The 21,595-nt window shown below is 31.5% G+C and overlaps 1 protein-coding gene across 1 annotated transcript in view; it reads right to left on the bottom strand.

Moving 5' to 3' along the window:
- The window catches only part of LOC127701165 (intraflagellar transport protein 57 homolog), a 49,412-nt gene that overhangs the window by 8,835 nt on the left and 18,982 nt on the right, over positions 1-21,595 (bottom strand). The window contains exons 5-9 of the mRNA XM_052204989.1: positions 20,122-20,240; positions 17,771-17,864; positions 9,084-9,161; positions 8,017-8,142; positions 7,485-7,751 (exon numbers count right to left, since the gene is read on the bottom strand). Coding sequence (XP_052060949.1) covers positions 7,485-7,751; positions 8,017-8,142; positions 9,084-9,161; positions 17,771-17,864; positions 20,122-20,240 — 684 coding nt within the window. The remainder of the gene's footprint in view (positions 1-7,484; positions 7,752-8,016; positions 8,143-9,083; positions 9,162-17,770; positions 17,865-20,121; positions 20,241-21,595) is intronic.

The following is a 21,595-nucleotide window of genomic DNA, read 5'->3' on the forward strand; positions in this document are numbered from 1 at the left end:
GTTTAAGAGAGTTATTATAATTTTGAAAACTTTAACCACAGAGTGAATGTAATGTTAACTGGCAGAAAAACTAAGTCCATTTATGAGTAAAATATGGATAAACAGGATTTTTTTTTTACAAAATTTACTTCTGGATACTATCTTATGATCATAAACAAGCTTCTGTCTAAGTTTGGTAGAAATCCAGGATAGTTTAAGAAAGTTATTAAAATTTTAAAAACTTTAACCACAGAGTGAATATTTGTGGACGCTGCCGACGATGACGGAATGTAGGATCGCTATGTCTTGCTTTTGCGACAAAAGTCGCAGGCTCGACAAAAATTGTGGAATTTAGGTAAAATTTACCTTTCAGGGGCATTATCTCCATTTAGGGTTGTCAGATTTTTTTGAAAATTTTCAGGTAGATAGAACGTGCCATTTTGGTTCTTTTTTTTGCAATTTACACTTTTATGCTTATTTGAAACAATAGTCAAGAACTACGAAAATGATTAAAAAACACTTTTCAGGGGAAATAACTATTTTTTTATTTGCAATAGAGCCATGTGAGCTGATATTGAATCCATAACATGACTTATCAATCAAAGGGATACTTGCATCCATATGGAAGATTGTAGTGTTTCTTGGTTAATGTTTGTTTTCTTTCACTAAATGCTAATAATTCTACATGAAACACAGCTTTTGGTGGGGTTTGTATTGCTCAGTCTTTAGTTTTCTATGTTGTGTGTTGTTTGTCTGTTGGTCTTTTTCTTTTTTAGCCATGGCTTTGTTAGTTTATTTTCGACTTATGAGTTTGAATGTCCCTCTGGTATCTTTAGCCCCTCTTTTACAGAAACTTTAGTATATTATGAATATTAATAACCATGGAGAGTATAAAATGAAATTTAAATATTCCACAATTTCCTATTTATTTTATTTGTCAATAATAAAATTTCTTGAGTGTTACCCCGGTACATATTATTTACTCTCATACATTTTTTATTTGCCATAAGTGGCATGAAGTCATTCATGAAATCTTAATGTACATATGATATAACTGTTGACCTGACAACTATCCCTTTCACTTATTCAACTGTTATTTCTATTTAATAATTTATTTACGTCATTTTGTCTTAAATGTGCAATTTGCCCCAATTATATATCATTTTCATGCATGCATATGATTATTTATTTAGCAGGAGCACAGTCAGTAATTCATTTCTAAAAATATGCATGTTTCAGTAAAGAACTCAGAGTTTTTTTTATTAATTGGAACAATACTTAGATCTTTTTAAAGTTATAGAATAGGTGAAGAATCTTATCTAGAAATATTATGAGTGATTTTTTGTGTGCGAGTGGTAACTTTTGATAAAACTTAAACAATGGTTGATGAGGAAGGGAGAAAGCCTTTAAATTTCATGTCAATTCTTCAAAATCATGGTTTCTAGATGAAATCTTTTAACTAGAGCTTTATATAATTTTCAGAAATATTTTTATTGGGTAAGTACCTCCAGACCAAGTGGGTAAGCCATTGTCAGATGAACCCCTGGCTTAACAAGTTGATTTGTGAGCTATTGCTCACTTATGATAGCCTGGTGCAACAAAATATTCTTTTATTGATATTTAATTGACCTTTTATTCATAAGAAAGATCATATAACAAGAAAGAAAATTACACTTTATTTCATGGAGATTGGATGTATAGTTTTTGACAAATGATATTTTGAAGGATTTTGAATACAGTCTGTTTTATTCTAAGATGGTTTATACATTACTTACACACTGTGAAATGGCACAGTCATAAAATTGAAAATAAAATCAAGAAAATGACATTACTATTTTATGCCTCAACATATTGCTGTAATTGACTATACAGACTTGGCAAATCTGCCAAATCAAATATCTATGTAAATACAAGTGTTTCTCAATCCACAAAAACAAATGAATCCACAGAACAAGAAAAGAAATATAAGTACTTGAAAAACATGGGAAAATTGAAGGAAATTGTAAAATTCCAAAATTACCATGGTAACTAAACAGAAAATAAAATGCTCCGCAGGGCGCAGCTTGATACGACCGCAGAGGTCGAACCCTGAACAGTTGGGGGAAGTATGGACACAACATTCAAGCTTGATACAGCTTTGGATTTGGATTGTGATTAAATATTTGACACAGCATAGGTTTCTAACACAGATTGAATGTGGTCTAAGAACTTAAAAATTTTAAATTGGACATTCACCTATTATGGTCCAATATCAAAAATCTAAATACATGGTTAGATTCAGCATATCAAAGAACCCCAAGAATTCAATTTTTGATGAAATCAAACAAAGTTTAATTTTGGACCCTTTTGACCTCAATGTGGACAAAGTTGATAACGGGGCCCAAAAATCAAAAATCTAAATACATGGTTAGATTCAGCATATCAAAGAACCCCATATATTCAATTTTTGTTGAAATCAAACAAAGTTTAATTTTGGACCCCGATTTGGACCAACTTGAAAACTGGGCCCATAATCAAAAATCTAAATACATGTTTAGATTCAGCATATCAAAGAACCCTAAGAATTCAATTTTTGTTAAAATCAAACTAAGTTTAATTTTGGACCCTTTGGACCTTAATGTAGACCAATTTGAAAACGGAACCAAAAATTAAGAATCTAAATACACGGTTAGATTCGGCATATCAAAGAACCCCAATAATTCAATTTTTGATGAAATCAAACAAAGTTTAATTTTGGACCCTTTAGACCTCAATGTGGACAAAGTTGATAACAGGGCCCAAAAATCAAAAATCTAAATACATGGTTAGATTCAGCATATCAAAGAACCCCATATATTCAATTTTTGTTGAAATCAAACAAAGTTTAATTTTGGACCCCGATTTGGACCAACTTGAAAAATGGGCCCATAATCAAAAATCTAAATACATGTTTAGATTCAGCATATCAAAGAACCCTAAGAATTCATTTTTTGTTAAAATCAAACTAAGTTTAATTTTGGACCCTTTGGACCTTAATGTAGACCAATTTGAAAACGGAACCAAAATTTAAGAATCTAAATACACAGTTAGATTCGGCATATCAAAGAACCCCAATAATTCAATTTTTGATGAAATCAAACAAAGTTTAATTTTGGACCCTTTGGACCTCAATGTGGACCAATTTAAAAACGGGGCCCAAAATCCAAAAACTAAATACACGGTTAGATTCAGCATATTAAAGAACCCCATGAAATCAAGAATAAAACCCCATCGAAATTGGTCAAGAAATAAGCAATTTATAGGAAGTATCTTCTTTTGCACAATCCTGTGCTATTAAATATTTCTTGCTATTGCGCAATACTGTACAATTGACAATTTCTTGCTATTGCGCAATATTGTGCTATTGGATATTTCTTGCTATTGCGCAATACTGTGCAATTGAAGATTTCTTGCTATTGCGCAATACTGTGCAATTGAAGATTTCTTGCTATTGTGCAATACTGTGCAATTGAAAATTTCTTGCTATTGCACAATACTTATTATATAATAATTTACACATCCTGTTTGGTGTGTATCTCCTACCATATCATTTTTATTTGATTTTAATATTAATCAGAAATAACCAACTTAAAATGGAATATTTTAAAAGAAACAAAAAAGGAAAAAAAGAAAAAAAAGGAAAAAAAAATAAATCCCCCCCAAAATTTTTTGAACCCCCATTATGATTCATCACCCCCAAACTCAATCCCAGCCTTCCCTTTGTGGTATGGTACCTTGCAGTACAATTTCAGAGAGATCCATACACTTGAACACAAGTTATTGTCTGGAAACTAGAAAAAAATGTGTTTTTTGGCCCCTTTTTGGCCCCAAATTCCTAAACGTTTAGGGCAATTACCCCCAAACTCAAACCCAGCTTTCCCTTTGTGATATGGAACCTTGTAGTACAATTTCAGAAAGATCCATACACTTACACACAAGTTATTGTCATGAAACTAGAAAAATGCTTGTTTTTTGCCCCTTTTTTGGCCCCTAATTCCTAAAATTTGGAGGCAATTACCCCCAAAATCAATCCCAGCATTCCTTTAGTGATATGGAACCTTGTGGTAAAATGTCAGAGAGATCCATACACTAACACACAAGTTATGTCTGGAAGTTACAAAAATGCTTATTTTTGGCCCCTAATTCCTTTACTGTTATTACCATAACCCCCAAAATCAATCCCAACCTTCCTTTTGTGGTATTGAACCTTGTGGTAAAATTTCATAAAGATCCATTAACTTAAACTAAAGTTAGAGTGCGAAAACCAATGTGTCTTCGGACGACGCCGGACGACGACGACGACGACGACGACGCCGGACGACGACGACGCCAACATCATACCAATATACGACCACAAAAATTTTTTTGCGGTCGTATAAAAATGAAAATAACAGCTTTGAAGGCTTTAAATCTGCCATACATGCCATAAGAGTCCAGAGAAGTCTGCTTTTTGTCGAGCCTGCGACTTCTGTCGCAGAAAGCTCAACATAGGGATAATATAATGATCTGGCGGCAGCGGCAACGTTAACTTACTACTTAAAACCTTAATATTTCAGAAGGTAGAAGACCTGGATGCCTCATACTGTGTATATAGATGCCTTATGTTATGAAGTTTCCGTCTGTCATATGTCCTTTGTCCTTAACCTCATTTTCATGGTTCAGTGACTATTCGAAAAAAAAGGTAAGATTTTTTGTAATGTTAATTTCTCTCTTATTATGAGTAATAGGATAACTATATCTAGTATGTGCATACCTTGCATGGTCCTCATGCCTGTCAGACAGTTTTCACTTGACCTCGACCTCATGTCATGGATCAGTGAACAAGGTTAAGTTTTCGTGGTCAAGTCCATATCTCAGATACTATAATTAGTAATAGGTCTACCATATTGGGTGTATGGAACAATTGTAAGGTGTACATGTCCAACTAGCAGATGTCATCTCACCTTGACCTCATTTTCACGTGGTTAAAGTTAAGTTTTTGTGTTTTGGTCTGTTTTTCTAATATTGTATGCAATAGGTCAGCTATATTTGGTGTATGGAAATATTTTACGATGTACATGTCAGTCTGGCAGGTTATATTTGACCTTGACCTCATTTTCACGGTTCATTGCCCAATGTTAAGTTTTTGTGTTTAAGTCTGTTTTTCTTAAACTATAAGCAATGGGTCAACTATATTTGGTGTATGAAATGATTGTAAGGTTTATATGTCTGTCTGGCAGGTATCATTTGACTTTGACCTCATTTTCATGTCCATTGGTCAATGTTAAGTTTTCCTGGTAAAGTTTGTTTCTTAGATACTATATTTGATATGTCAACTATATTTGATGTACTACCATATCAACTATATTATGTTTCAGAGTTTAGTGTGACGTCCATTTTCACTGAACTAGTACACAATTTTGTTTAGGGGCCAGCTGAAGCCCGCCTCCGGGTGCTGGATTTTCTTGCTGTGTTGAAGACCCATTGGTGGCCTTGGACTGTTTTCTGCTCTTTGGTCAGGGTTGTTGTCTCTTTGACACATTCCCCATTTCCATTCTCAATTTTATTTTTATTGATCCATGGAATGATTGTAAAGTGTACATGTCTGTCTGGCAGGGTTCATCTGACCTTGACCCCATATTCATGGTTCATTGGTCAATATAAAGTGATCATGGTTTGGTCTGTTTCTTGTATACTATAATTATAAGCAATAAGTCAACTATATTCAATGTATGGAATGATTGTAACGTGTACATGTATTTCTGGCTTGGTTTATCTGACCTTGACCTCATTTTCTTGGATCATGTTAAGTTAATGTGAAACTTGTAGTAAAACTTTATATTTAGGGCTATCAAAATAAAATCAATGGTAGTAAAACAGGCAAGACATCAAAGTGTGTGCACTCTTGTTTATTGTATCATGAGATTCTTGTAAAAAAAATTTGGAGGTACAATTTTTGTTGTTGTGTTTTGATATCTGAAAATATAATTTTCAGTCACCATGGCAACAGAAAGCATTAATTCATATTTTTGTGAAAATGACATCTCAAATAATTAAAATCAAATAACATACATTGTACTTCTCTGTATTACAAATAAAAATAAAGGTAATGAACAAATTTAGAGTTAAAATTGTTTTTGAAATATATATATATATATATTACCAACAAGTCTAAATTGAAAACAACGTTCAAACCTATGATTGTGTTGGATAAAAACCACAATTTTTATACGTGTGCATGCAAAACAAATTTCTTGGTTGAGGGGACTAAATACAGCACAAACAACATTTTCCAAAAGACCAAAAATATGAAAAAGTATATTTTAACAAAACGCATTTGACTGGCAGGTCGAACAACGGATGTTCTTAAACCCTGCTGATATATATATTATACACACATGTGTGTATTTTTTGTTCAAAAGCAACTTTATAAAATTCAAATATTGTAATGAACAAGCATTCTGAGAGTATTGCATGGCAATACATAGTCCCCTACCAGGTAAAAATTCATTATACTGGAACAAAAGTTAACTTGTTCTATAACTTGTCATGGTGTAAACAAAAAGAAAATATCAAGTCAATATCTTCAATCATGACTAATAACAGTGTGGAAAACTGATTAAATGAGTGAATTTTTCAAGTCCAAGGACCATAACTCTGCACAAAATTATCAGACCGAAACAAAATTTCGAACTTGATCTGTATAACTTGTCATGATAAAACTATATACCAATTATCAATCAATATCTTCAAGCATGATGAAAAAAGGTGTGGAAAACACTTTAACATTAGATATGATAAATAGTTCTCTAAAATTAGATATGATGTAATACAGTGTATATCTATTTTCAAATTATAATCAAATATAATTAATAGTTCCAAATTTTTTCTTTTATTTGTCACAAACTAATATAGATTTGTAACTTATCTATAAAATGTCAACAATTTTTATCTACGCAATGTAATGTAATATATACATTAATAAAAATAGATTATTATCTAATTAAAGGACTTCATAATTTTTTTTATATATATATATAGCATTCAGAAAATTAGTTTATACAAAATAACAAACCTGCAAAAAAATTCTTCCAATAATTTACCAAAGAATGTCTTTTAAAAAATGAGTTATCTCCCTTTGTACAGAAATATGGTTTAACATAGTACTCTAACATTAGATATGGTCCAGAGTTATGCTCCATAACTCTGGACTAAATCATCAGACCAGAACAAAATTCCAACTTGATCTATAACTTGTCATGGCAAAACTATACACCAAATATCAAATCAATATCTGCAAGGACGAAGAAAAAAAGTGTGGAAAGCTGATTTGCCGGACTGACGGATGGACAGACGGACGGACAGACAGACGGACAGAGTGCTCATTGATGCCTTGGGAAAATAAAACTTATATTAAGAGATAGTGTATGATTTGTATTTCTAGAGATTTGATAGATGTCAATGTTACACACGACATAATCTTTAAAAGGTGGCTCAAATGAACTTACCTCTCCCAGTAACCTTGACCTTTCAGTGACTCCTCTACTAGCCTGTCTATATCTTTCTTTACTTTCTGATAGCTGCTCTTGGGCTCCCCTAAATTCTCCTAGCAAGTGTTCCAGTTGGTTATTGATATATTTTTCACGACTACTGATCTTTTCTAAAGTTCTAGTTATTTCATTTTGCAATTTATCTAAGTGGGTTTTAGTTTCTGTCAGTGATGATTCAATTCCATCTTTATGCTGATGCATTTGTTCCACATGAACCCGCCAGTCCTGTAAAAAAAATGGAACTTTATTCATGTATGGTAAATATAAACTAATTTAAATGTCTTCTCTTTTGGTCAAATCTGTTATAAATTTAAGCTAAAAAAAATAGTTCTTCAGAACTGAAAAACCAAACTCAAAGAAGAGACTAGATGCTGTCACATTGATGGATACCCAATGTATATAAAACATATCATCATTTAGCCCTAGCAATCTTTAACAGTATAGAGAAAAAGTCCTGAAATATTATTCAGATGATTAAATTTTACTTTACCTTGTTGTCTGTTCTTATAGTGACTTTCAGCTGAGGTAACACTCTCTCTACTTCCAATTTCCAGTCTGCTGCATCAGTGGTTGATTCAAGAATTTCTTCAGGTTTTGAACTTTCAATGTCTTGTTGCTAAAAAAAAAAGATATATAAATATAAATATGTAAACATCAGCACTACTAAAAAATTAATAAATGCTATAAAATGTAATACCTAACATCTTTTAGGTGATTCAAGTCATATTAAATTTTGCCTAAAAATTCTAAGTGAAATTGTTGATGGAATTAGCTAAGTACATAACTTAATTGTGTATTTACACAGGTGTTTTGTAAAAGCAACTGTTGACACAGTAATTGTGCTAGACACAGTACTTGGTATTTGATTTGCCTTATAAATGTGTGATTTTCCATACCTTTATCTCACTGTAAAACTGTAAGGGTTATGCAAAATCTATTTGAAAGAGTTCTTTAAAGAGGAAAGTAAATTAATTAATTCCCATCAAAATTGGATAAAACCTAAAATTTCTATGTTCCTTATGGACACATCATTTTTTGCTCTTTGGCAACTTAAATCTTAAAAATTGTAAGAGCAACTACAAATATGATTGAAATATGTAAGCAGATTGATCTGCATTAAAATCAGACTAGAAATTGAAATGTAAAAAACAAAATAACATAAATAAAAAAGATTGGACCAATATATCACAGGAACTATAAAGACTACAGTTTTGTTTTGAAAAGAATACAACAACAACAAACTGGATCAAAATCTGAAATAAATAAACTTGGTACATTACATTTAGAGAAAATACTGTTTTGGAACACTTTTGGCTTCATTAGTTTAAATGTTTGGCAATACCTTACTTTTCTGTCATTAATCTTTATATGAATAGTGATCAGAAGAAATCATCTACATCTAGCATTATTGAGAAAAAAACTCTCTTCATACAGACTGATGACACTGACATTAACACAACCATGCTAAAATGTGATCAAAGAAATTTATGGTTGTACAAATTCAAGTATTGTAAACATAATATCAAATTATGGAATATAAATGAGGTACATCCTAACCTTTTGTGATCGTTTTTTCAGTCCTTCCAAGTCTAATATTTGTTCCTCTTCTTCAAATTCCTCATCATCATTATATGTCTGAAATTATTTGAAATAAGTACTTTTGGGGAGCTATTACAGTAGTTTTATCAATAGGGTAGATATCTTCTTGGATTTCATCAAATCAAAACATGGAAATATACATTATAATACATCTTTTTCAGAACCATAACCATTAAAATCCATGAGCAAAAGTTCTTTCCAATTAAAATGTAAAAACTTGTAAGGGTTTCTGTGGAACCCTGTGTCTTGCCTGCCATTGCTGCTGTCAGTGTAAAAATGTAATGTTGACTTAAAAAGGGAGTCCATTTATCAGTAAAATACAGAATTTAAAAAACAATCAAACTTTTTCTTTAGATGCTATTTCATGGTCTTGAAAATTAGCTTCTGTCCAAGTTTCATAACAATCCATGAAGGTTTACAAATTTATCATGTCAAAAAAGTTTAATCCCGGACTGTCTGTAAATGTTAACTGTAAAAAACTAAGTCAGTTAACGTTAAATACAGAAAAATGAAAATAAATATTTTCAAAATTTTGCTCTGAATACTGTTTTTTTGTCATAACTAAGCTTCTCATGTCCAAATTTCCTTAACTTCCATGAAGATCTGACAAAGTTATTGATGACTGAAAAACTTGTACCTCAGACTGATACGTATCTACTTGATAACTGTAAAAAAAAAAAATAAGTCCATTTATCAGTAAAATACAGAAAAATGAAAATAAATATTTTCAAAATTTTGCTCTGGATACAGTATGTTGTTCATAAACAAGCTTCTGTCCAAATTTCCTAAAATTCCATGAAGGTTTGACAAAGTTATTTATGTCTAAAATAAAATGCTTCGCTGAGCGTAGCCTGATACGACCGCAGAGGTCGAACCCTGAACAGTTTGGGCAAATTTGGACACAATATTCAAGCTTGATACTGTCTGAATTTGGATTGTGATCAAATTTTTGACATAATATAGGTTTCTGACACAAAATAAATGTGGTCAAAGATCTTACAAATCTATTGTGCAATACTGTGCAATTAAAGATTTCTTCTTGAAACTTTTCAAAAATTCGAAATTTGAAAAATTTGAAAAAAAATATGAATCCCTTAAAAAAATTGGAAAAAAAAATCCCCCCCAAACTTTTTGAAACCCCCCTTGGAGCAATAACCCCAAAACTCAATCCCAGACTTTCCTTTGTAGTATGGAACATTGTAGTACAATTTCAGAGAGATCCATACACTTAAACACAAGTTATTGTCTGGAAACTAGAAAAATGCTTGTTTTTGGCCCTTTTTTGGCCCCTAATTCCTACATGTTTGGGGCAATTAACCCCAAACTCAATCACAGCCTTCCCTTTGTTATATGGAACCTTGTGGTACAATGTCAGAGAGATCCATACACTTACACACAAGTTATTGTCTGGAAACTAGAAAAATGCTTGTTTTTGGCCCCTTTTTGGCCCTTAATTCCAAAACTGTTGGTCCCATAACCCCTAAAATGAATCCCAACCTTTTACTTGTGGTATTAAACATTGTGGTACAATTCAGAGCAATCGAAATACTTATACACAAGTTATTATCCTGAAACTAGAAAAATGCTTGTTTTGGCCCCTTTTGGGCCCCTAATTCCTAAACGGTTGGGACCATTATCCAAAAATCAATCCCAACCTTCCTTTTGTGGTTTTGAACCTTCTTAAAAAATTTCATAGAGATCCATTCACTTAAAATAAAGTTATTGTCCGGAAACCAATGTGTCTTCGGATGACGACGACTCAGACGACGACATCATACCATTATACGATCCAAAAAATTTTTTTGCAGTCGTATAAAAAACTTTAACCACATACTGAACCTAACTGTGGATGAAGACGACGATGGAATCTAGGATTGCTATGTCTCGCTTTAGCAACATACATGTTGCAGGCTCGACAAAAATGTAATTGTAGAAAAGAAGAGATGATTATTGTACAACAGAGTCAAGGTTATCTGCAGAGGTATTAAATTCTCATACATCAATAAAATAGAAAATGAAAATTTTAAGTTACAACTATTTGAAATTCATTTGTATATTAATTATACTAGGTAAAAGTAACAATATATGATTCTGAAATAATAACAATCAGATATAGCTTGGTTGGCTTGAGAATGCATCTGCATGACAGTATATATTAGATTATGAAATGATCTGCAAGGCAAGCATTTTTGGCAGTTATTCTTGTACTTATGATCATAATGGCCTTCTTTATATCTTAGTGTTTTTGATCCTTTAGGTGTTGTTGACTGATTGTTGATTGTCTGTTGATTTTAATCACAAATTTTCAAACATGTCGATTTAAAGCTTGACATATATTTAAAAAAAAGTCTATTATATTGACCTCTAGATGTTGTTTTGTGCCATTGGATTGCTGTATGATTGATGCATATACCAATCAACATTTATTCAAGTTTGATATTAATGGAATGTTTCAGTAGGTACTCCAGTAAAACTAGAGGCTCTAAAGGGCCTGTGTTACTCACATAAGTCTATGTGCATCTTCAACAATAAACACTCTCCAACATTGTAGACTAGAATATGATTGACATGATAAAAATCTCTTTTTTTTTTATCTTTTATTGGTGATAACTTGTTTTCTATAGGATTCCTCTTTATCTTGCCCAAAACAACAAAAAGGGTAAAAAGTTGTCATTTAATGGCAATAATTCCTATAAAAAGTCAACTAACTATTTTGGCAAATTTGACTTATTTCTAGACCTTGTCTTGCTGATCATTATTGCTATTTAAAGTGTCCTTTTATCTTTTATAGTTTTCTAGATAATAGGCAAGACAAAAAAAATTGGTAAAAACATCATTAAAGTTCAATAACTCTAATAAGGAGTCAACTGATATTCCTGTCGTGTTTAACTTATTTGTAGATCTTCTGTTGTTGATCATATTGATTTTTAAAGTTTCCATCTATCTATTATAATTTTGAAGATAATAGGCAACAAGAGGCTGTCAGAGTGACAGCAAACCGGATTTTCCTGCAGAGGTCAAACCCTGAACAGTTGAGCAAGTATGGACACTACATTTAAGCTTAAAACAGCTCTGAATTTGGATTGTGATTGAATATTTGAAACAGCATAGGTTTGTGACACAAAATGAATGTGGTCAAAGAACTGAAATATTTGAAATTGGACATTTACCTATATTGGTCCAATATCCAAAATCTAAGTACATATTAGAATCAGCATATCAAAGAATCCCAAGAATTCAATTTTTGATGAAATCAGACAAAAGTTTAATTTAGGACCCTTTGGACCTTAATGTGGACCAATTTGATAAAGGAGCCCACAATCCAAAATCTCTCAATACATGGTTAGATTCAGCATTTCAAAGAACACCATAAATTCAAATTTTAGATTTATTTGTACATCATTTTCTGAGCATTTTTTTCTTTTTAAAATTACCAATTATCTATAATACTTTTTAAGATAAAAGGCAAAAATGAAAATAAACAGTAAAATTAATCATTTAAGGGCAATAAGTCCTGAAATAAGTCGTTTTGATGTTAATGGACAGTAGGTAGATCTTAACATCCTGAACATTTCTGGCCCCTGTCAGATTTATTCTATTTATAGCTGTTTTCAAAATAATAGTCAAAACTTGTATTTTTTTAACTATGTCAGCAATGTTCTTTGGCAGGCGGGGTCATCGGGCACAACTATATAGCCCAATGATGATTGTGGCCAAATTTGGCCCAATAGTTTCAGAGGAGAGGAATTTAGTAAAAATTGACAGAAAAAGACGGAGGACAGATGCCAAGTGATGAGAAAAGCTCACTTAGCCCTTGTGGCCAGGTGAGCTAACAAGTGATTTCTGTGGCAAATACTGCATACCTTAAGAAAAGGGGAAAGAATGTAAAAAAAAAGGTTCTAGGTGATCCTAGACATAAATTCAATCACAGATACAACAGGGATTAGCAAACCAAACAATGTACCAAAGGAGAAATCTAGAGTATGGCCAGAGGCTTAATACAAAATTACAAAATATCATATTTAATTTAATGCACTGTATGCATATCTCACATTTCAAAAATCTGTTTTTTCTCTGTGGTGCTTGAAACCAAAATCAAACAAATATGAAATAGAGCAAATGTTGAAAAGCAATATACCCAAAATAAAACCATAGGAGATTGCCAAATTCACCCAAGGAATGAAATACAGTTTTACTAGCTATATATAGAAATGTCACATGTGATTGTCATCAATATGGGACTGACCTTGTTTTCAGTACTAGTTTATAATACTGTGTTTTAAAATCTTAATGGATATTCAATTTCACATTCAGAATAAGAAACTCAAATTTGGCTACTTTTCACATAATAAGGGCATAACTCAGGGAAGTACAGGTAAAATATTTTAAAATTAAACAGTGTTGAATGATTCCAAATTTCATATGAACTGGTCAAGGCTATTTCATACCAATGAAAGAGTTGCCCAAAGTCTAGATTGGCAATTTTCATGTTTTCAATCAGGGATGGGCACGATTACTGACAAATGTAATCGATTAATAATCGATTACATGAAGGTATTTTGTGCAATCGATTAATAATCGATTACTCAGATTTTTGTATGTAATCGATTGCAATCGATTACTTTATCAAAAGTAATTACATTACTTTTTGATTACTGTCAATTACATGCTTCAAAATTTAAAAAAAAATAAAGTAAGTTAAACACTATCATGTTGATCAACGTTTGTATAGTAGGTGTTTAGAACTTTACCAAAAAAACAGCATTTAAATCATTGTTTCCAAATTATAAGTTGACAGTTGTTATCTAGATGGAATCTCTTACTGAGGATCAGAATTATTAAAAAAATCTTGAAATTTGACTTTCAACATGAATTAGAGATGACATTGCATTCCATCAATCACTTATATATATGTTTAAAGTTTTTTTCAATAATTTTGCTTTCGTACTGACTTAACTTAGCTTTTTTGTTTTTATTCATTAAAAGCAGGTATATTTTAGCATAGTTATTTACAATGTTGGAAGTTTTCTCAGAAGAAAATATAAAAAAGTAGAATTATTAATTAGTTCAGCTAATTTTAAGGATCAAAATTTATAATTATAATGACAAACATGATTTAATCCTTTTGTTTGAAAACCACCTTTATTATAGGTTATAAAACTGCCAATGGAGTACAATTTATAACCTGGGGCAAAATAATGTAAATCTCCATCTTAATTAGACAAACAGTAATTGAAATAAAAACAAAGTATGTGTCTTATATAGTGATTAGAAGACTTTGATCATCTGATTAGTAAAGACAAGTTTGTTAAGATTTTTTTATTCTATAATAAAATTATAAACAGTATATATTTATAGTGTCAACAAGGGACACATGTATCTTTTTCTGAAAAGAATTTCAATGCATAGGTATTGGTTCATTGTTAAAAGGATTTTGTGTACTTATTTTTCATATACATGTATATCTTAACATTATAAGAAATCAACTGTTTTATCTATTCTAAGCTTAAATCTTATTGAAAATTATGCTTTTAGGAAATTTAATACAAATAAGCTTACTACTTTAAGGAAGTACAGAACTTAACTTAAGACACATTTCTTATTTTAAATCTATTTTCTTATTTTAATATAAAAGGTGTTGACTTATTGACAAGCACATCAATCCATTTGTTTCAAAAGCTAGATATAAAGTAAATTATGGTAGGGGATCTGGTTGATCATAATGCAGCTTGAGACAATAGATAGAAATATAAAGGCAGTTGATAAACTCTTAAGTCATATCAGTACTTCAAAGTGATGAATACATACATGTTTTCATTTAAAATACTAGGTTATATTTCATCAAACTATTTTACTAAAGTAATCGAAATGTAATCGAAAGTAATCGATGATTACATCATGATTTTTGCTGTAATCGATTAAATTACGATTACATGTAATCGAAAATGTCTTCGATTACAGATTACTGTCGATTACTGGAAAAAATGTAATCAATTACAATCGATTACGATTACAGATTACGATTACCCCATCCCTGTTTTCAATATGAACAGCAGTGAAGTCCCACAGCCCAACCAGTCCCAAAACAGATTATCTGACGTCAGAGTAATAGTATGTAACTAATTTAGTAAAAGTCAGTTAGACAGCAATCCAGCAATACAATAAAACCAAAACATACAACATACAATCTTCAGCAAAAGGAAAGTGTTTGTCTCAAATGACAAACTCTTTCGCCAACTGGATTTAGAAACAGTAAGAATAAATTTAATAGATTTTTATAAAGGAATGTCATCAACATTAATTATTAAAAGAAACCCTAGGTTACTGCATGGAAACCTAAAGTTTGGCTACTATTTGGTAATCAAGGGGCATAAGTCATGGTTTTTGTCAAAATCAAATTACACAAGTGTAACAACAACACTTCTTACATGACATTGTTAAGGATGTAGTCATGTCAGGTTTATGAATTTTTGTCAGATGTACTGACTCCTTGGGTTTTTTCCTACTATACAGGGTAAAATATTTTGCCCCATATCACCCACTTTTCTTTTCATAGAAGACTTCAATAGCTCATAAAAAGCTCATTACCAAAATTTAAGCAGATTCTAGATTTCTTTTCTTACGATTTGAGACCCAAATAATGGCAATGTTAAATATAAGGTAAAAGTCTGAGTCAGCCTTTTACAGAGTTACATACGGTAACCTATCAATATTTTTAGCTTATTTTGTTCCTTAACTAATGATCAACTGACTTATAGTATCAATTTTAACTTCTGAATTTTTTTAATTTCACCTGACTACATCCTTAATACTAACTCATGTTATTTAATCGAAACCTAAAAATACATCTATTTTCTACATGATCAAAGTCCATGACTCAGGAAAAACAACACAAAATATATCAATATCAAACAGGACTTTTGTTTGATGGTCCTTGCAAGTTTCGACTAAATTAGTCCAAGTTTTTAAGTAAATGAACAGATGTCAAAACAGACAGGACTGACACGTAATACTCTCTTGGATTATGATGGCAAAACATATATATATATATAAAAGAGTGAAGGGATAATTCTCTGCAGATTTCAAGTGGGAGATTTTATAATGGAAAACAACTTGTTAATAAAAACTAATAAGAATAATCTATCTTCATCATTGTTTTCAAGTGGGAGATTTTATAATGGAAAACAAATTGTTAAAAATGTGCTTCACCGAGCACAGCTGGATGTGACAGCAGAGGTCCAACCATGAAAAGTTGGGGCAAAAATGGACACAATATTCAAGCTTGATACAGGTCTGAATTTGGATTGTTATTAAACATTTGACACATTATAGGTTTCTGACACAGAATAAATGTAGTCAAAGAACTTAAAATTGGTTATATGATTTGAATTTATATTCAATTGAAGATTTCTTGCTGTTGTGCAATACACTGTGCTGTTGCGCAATACTTAGTAAATCTGTTTTCAGACTATATACAAAGAATTAGCAAAATAAATTGTGACCCCCAATTTTTGTTTTGGAAAATTGATAATTTCTTAAATCCTGCCTGAGGGAAAAAAATTGACCCCCACCCCCCCTCCAAAAAAAATAATATTTGAAGAAATTTTCTTTTTGTAAAATGTGGTACAATTTAAGAGACATCCATACACTTAAAGGGGCACTAGCTACGAGATATATAAAAAATCTAATATATGATTTTTTTTTGTTCAAACATTAATGAAAGTGAAATAGTGAAATAATTATTCGCTTTTAGCTGCCAGTATGGTTCAATTTTGTCAAAATAAGCTAAGAAACATTGATGATGAATTATTCACTTGCAAGTGAATAATTCGATTTCATTGAATCCGTATTCATGTGAACTTCAATTTAACCCCTTAGCTAGAGATGGATAACACGTGAATTGTATGTGTAAAGTTATTTAAAGGAAAAGAATGTCAACATTGAAAGTGAAACAAAGGTAAATCATTTGATTGACTGACCCGATCCACAAAAAAATCATTCTTATACAGGTAAAAACAATGATAAACATATATTTTTAATCTATAATATGAAATTAAACAGACCTAGAAAAATCCAATAGCACGAGTTCCCTTAATCTATTTATATCTCTATTTATGTTTACATCGCTTATATGGTCATCGGATGACTTTGGAGGTCAACTCGATAGTTAATTAGATGGCGTCTAAGACTAAAATACACACGAAACGAAGCTACGTGTTATCATGCCCATGTCCTGTTAACTGTTTATTTTAGACTTTTTATAATTTGGATAAATGTTTTACATTGTTATAAATCAAATATGAGAATTTGAGTCAAATCGGTGAACATGAATTTGACAGCTAGTGCCCCTTTAACACAAGTAATTGTCTGAAAACTAAAAAAATGCTTGTTTTGGTCCCTTTTTGGCCCCTTATTCATAAACGGTTGGGACCATCACCCCCAAAAACAATCCCAACCTTCCTTTTGTGGTATTGAACCTTTTGATTACATTTCATAGAGATCCATACACTTAAACTAAAGTTATTGTCCGGAAACCAATTTTCTTCCGATGACGACGACGTGATAGCAATAGACGAACACAATTTTTTTGCGGTCGTATGAAAAATTTTGCGGTGGTATAATAAAAACTAATTAGAATAATCTACCTGCATCATTGTTTTTTCTATTTCTCCTAATGTTAACTCTGCGTCATCCTCAACTATATTTTCTTCATCCATTTCTTCTTCTGGATATTCTGGTCTATATTATGTCAACCAATTTATTGATTAGCCAATTTATGTGTTCTTTTAAAATTAATAAGTGGTAAACAGTCTTGCAATCTCAACAAATTATCTCTACAAGGTTACTGACAGTCTCCAAGAAGACTGAATTTCTTATCTTACTTCAATGCATAACTCTCAGCCTGACTAACAAGACAATTATAATGAGGTGCCATCTAATAAGATTCTTATAAGAAAGAAACATCCATTTCAGCAACTTGAAGTTTTAGCAAGTCTAGCAGACTGAAAGACCATTGTTTATGGTTAACTGTCTTGTGTTCAATTTTCAGTGAGAGTGGAGACTATAACAAATGATTTTCATCAGTCGTGGCCTCCAATCTCACTAAAAATTGCACACAATTAAACATAAACATGTTCTTTTGTCTACTAATTAAGCTAGTTAAAACTTGATGTTGCAGAAATGTATTTGGGATGTTGTTTGCTGTAAGAATCTTACTTAGTACTGATTTGTAATCACAATTTGTTTGTTTTTCAATTTTGCTGTATTCAGTTTCTTTATCCATTATTGTTCTTTTTTGTAATGGAATTTGTTAGATATTGACATTCTGAGTTTTTTTGGTCCCATTAGATTTTCTCGATCTTTTATAATTTTTAAAATATGAAGTGATTACATTGTACTTGCATTTTATCCTTTTTTTTCAATTTTAAGCTATGGTGGCAATGTTGCATTGGCAGATCCGAGGGGGGTTCAGAGGGTTGGAGCTCCTTTTTTTTTTAAATCTTTTTTTTTTTTAATTATGTGAACGTTTCATGGTGTTCCGGGGTTGCAAACACCCTTTTCAAAATGGCTGGATCCTCGCCTAATGATGGTTGATGGGCAGAAATAAAAAGCACAAAAGATGATTAAAAATACCATAAGGAATATTCAGCCAAAATTTGTCTAAAAATGGTCCAGTGGTTTTACAGGAGAATGATGCCTAAGTGTTGGCAACAGGTCACATTGGCCAATGAGTCACATGAGCTCAAGTGAGCAACACAAATGAAATAAAACTAGAGGCTCTCAAGAGCCTGTGTCGCTCACCTGTATATACTGATGCTTTGGAAATCATGTAAAATAAGGTTAAAATCATAATTATAATTAATAGTATTAGATATTAGATATTATAATGATATCTAAGATAATAACAAAAAACTGCAAAATTTTTGTAAAATTACTAACTCAGGGGCAGCAACCCAACAACGGGTTGTCGGATTCGTCTGAAAATTTCAGGGCAGATATATCTAAATCTGATGAACATTTTTGCCACCTGTCAGATTTGCTCTAAATACTTTAGTTTCAGAGATATAAACCAAAAACTGCATTTTACCCCTATGTTCTATTTTTAACCAAGTCGGCCATGATGGTTGGAAGGCGGGGTCATCGCACAAATTTTTTAAACTAGATACCCTAATAATGATTATGGCCAAGTATGGTTAAATTTGTCTCAGTAGTTTCAGAGAAGATTTTTGTAAAAGATTACAAAAATTTACGAAAAATTGTAAAAAATTGACTATTAAGGGCAATAACTCCTAAAGGGGTCGACTGACAATTTTCGTCATGACAACTTATTTGTAGATCTTACTTTGCTGAACATTATTGCTGTTTACAGTTTATCTCTATCTATAATAATATTCAAGATAATAACCAAATACTGCAAAATTTTCTTAAAATTACCAATTTAGTGACAGCAACCCAACAACAGGTTCTCCGATTCATCTGAAAATTTCAGGGCAGATAGATCTTGACCTGATAAACAATTTTACCCCCATGTCAGATTTGCTCTAAATGCTTTGGTTTCAGAGATATAAGCCAAAATCTACATTTTACCCCTATGTTCTATTTTTAGCCATGGCAGCCATCTTGGTTGGTTGACCGGATCACCGGACACATTTTTTAAACTAGATACCCCAATGATGATTGTGACCAAGTTTGGTTAAATTTGACCCAGTAGTTTCAGAGGAGAAGATTTTTGTAAAAGTTAACAGACGACGCCGGACACCTTCGGGCCAGGTGAGCTAAAAAGTGGAGTGAACTCCAGAAATGTTTACTTAGAAATTCCTGCTACACTAATGATACCCATTGCATACATTGCTGTGTACTTTGATAGTTATTCCCAGCGGCACTTTTAACAGAGACCATCTTTTTCTGTATTTACTTTACAAAAAAACTTTGTAACTCTTGATTTACGGAAATGGTAGTAACTTTAAGGATGAAACCATATATTCATAAAACTTACCTTGACCAACTAAAATGTGTGTTCTTTAGTGCTTCATCTGCAAGTCTGTCTAATACATATATGCAATGCTCTCCACAACCCTGCTTAAGTTTAGATGGCGGGAAGTCTATGGAATGTTGCTGTGGGATATAACATAAATAATATCAAATTTTTCGCATGTGTAAGATTGAGTTTCCTTCAAAACGACTACAATTATATAAAATACTTTTATCTTATTTGAATGTTGTAAAAACTAAAATAAAATGCACTGCTAGGCGCAGCTTGATATGACCACAGAGGTTGAACCCTGAACAGTTGGGGCAAGTATGGACACTACTTTCAAGCTTGATACAGCTCTGAATCTGGATTATGATTAAATATTTGACACAGCATAGGTTTCTGACACAGAAAGAATGTGGTCAAAGAACTGAAAAATTTGAAATTGGACTTTTACCTATTATAGTCCAATATCCAAAATCGAAATACACGGTTAGATTCAGCATATCCAAGTACACCAAGAATTTTATTTATTTATTTATTAATGGACAATGTTAGCTTTAATAGTTTTTAAATAAAATGCTCCATAAAGGAATTTAGTTTAAGCTGTAATTGGTAGGAAACCTTTTATTAAATTAAATAATAATTTTTTGGTGTTTGAATATTGCTACAAGTGGGGTAGAGGTGTTTGTGTGTATTAGTTGAGGTTTATTTGTCATCAAGTAATGATTGAAGTTTTTCAACATATTGTGACTGTGAGTGATAAGAAAGGGGTGGAAATTCATTTTTCTTGACATTGTTAAACTGTTAGCATTTAGAAATTAATACTGATAATTTAGCTATTTTAGGAATGAATGAATGGAAATGAAATGCAGGATAAAATCATATCTAAGTTAAAAGGATAATAGAATAATAATACATGAATGGGATAAAATTGTGGCATAAAATTGGGCATGAGTTGGCAGTTGTGGTTTATGGGATTGTAATTCTAAGTGGTTGAGATGTTATTTTAATTAGATTTGTGGATTTGTGGTTAGAATTGTTCTGAAAAGTGATATCAATAGGTGACATTATGTTGTGTGTTTTAGAGTGGATTATCATTAAATTGTGGTTTGAGTTACTTCCCTGTTTTTAAGTATATGTTGGAAATGTTTAAATTAATATTGAAGTGGCTTGATATATTTGAATGAGAATGCTGATCATTTGATAAATCTGATGATGCATCTTTGTACCTATTTAAAGTGCAGGAGATGAATCATGTGATGTTATGGAGGAGGTAATTTTTCATTGTTTATTGGTTTTATGTATGGCTGATTGTTAGAATGTTATTTTGAATTATTCAGCATAGCAAAGACCCCTACCATTCAATATTTGTTGAAATTAAACCAAGTTTATTTTTATACCCTTTGGAACTAATGTGGACCAATTTAAAAAATGGACCCAAAATCCAAAATCTAAATACATTATTAGATTCAGCATATTAAAATCAATCAAATTT

This window comes from Mytilus californianus, unplaced genomic scaffold, assembly GCF_021869535.1.
Source record: "Mytilus californianus isolate M0D057914Y unplaced genomic scaffold, xbMytCali1.0.p SCAF_5, whole genome shotgun sequence".
Lineage (NCBI taxonomy): Eukaryota > Metazoa > Mollusca > Bivalvia > Mytilida > Mytilidae > Mytilus > Mytilus californianus.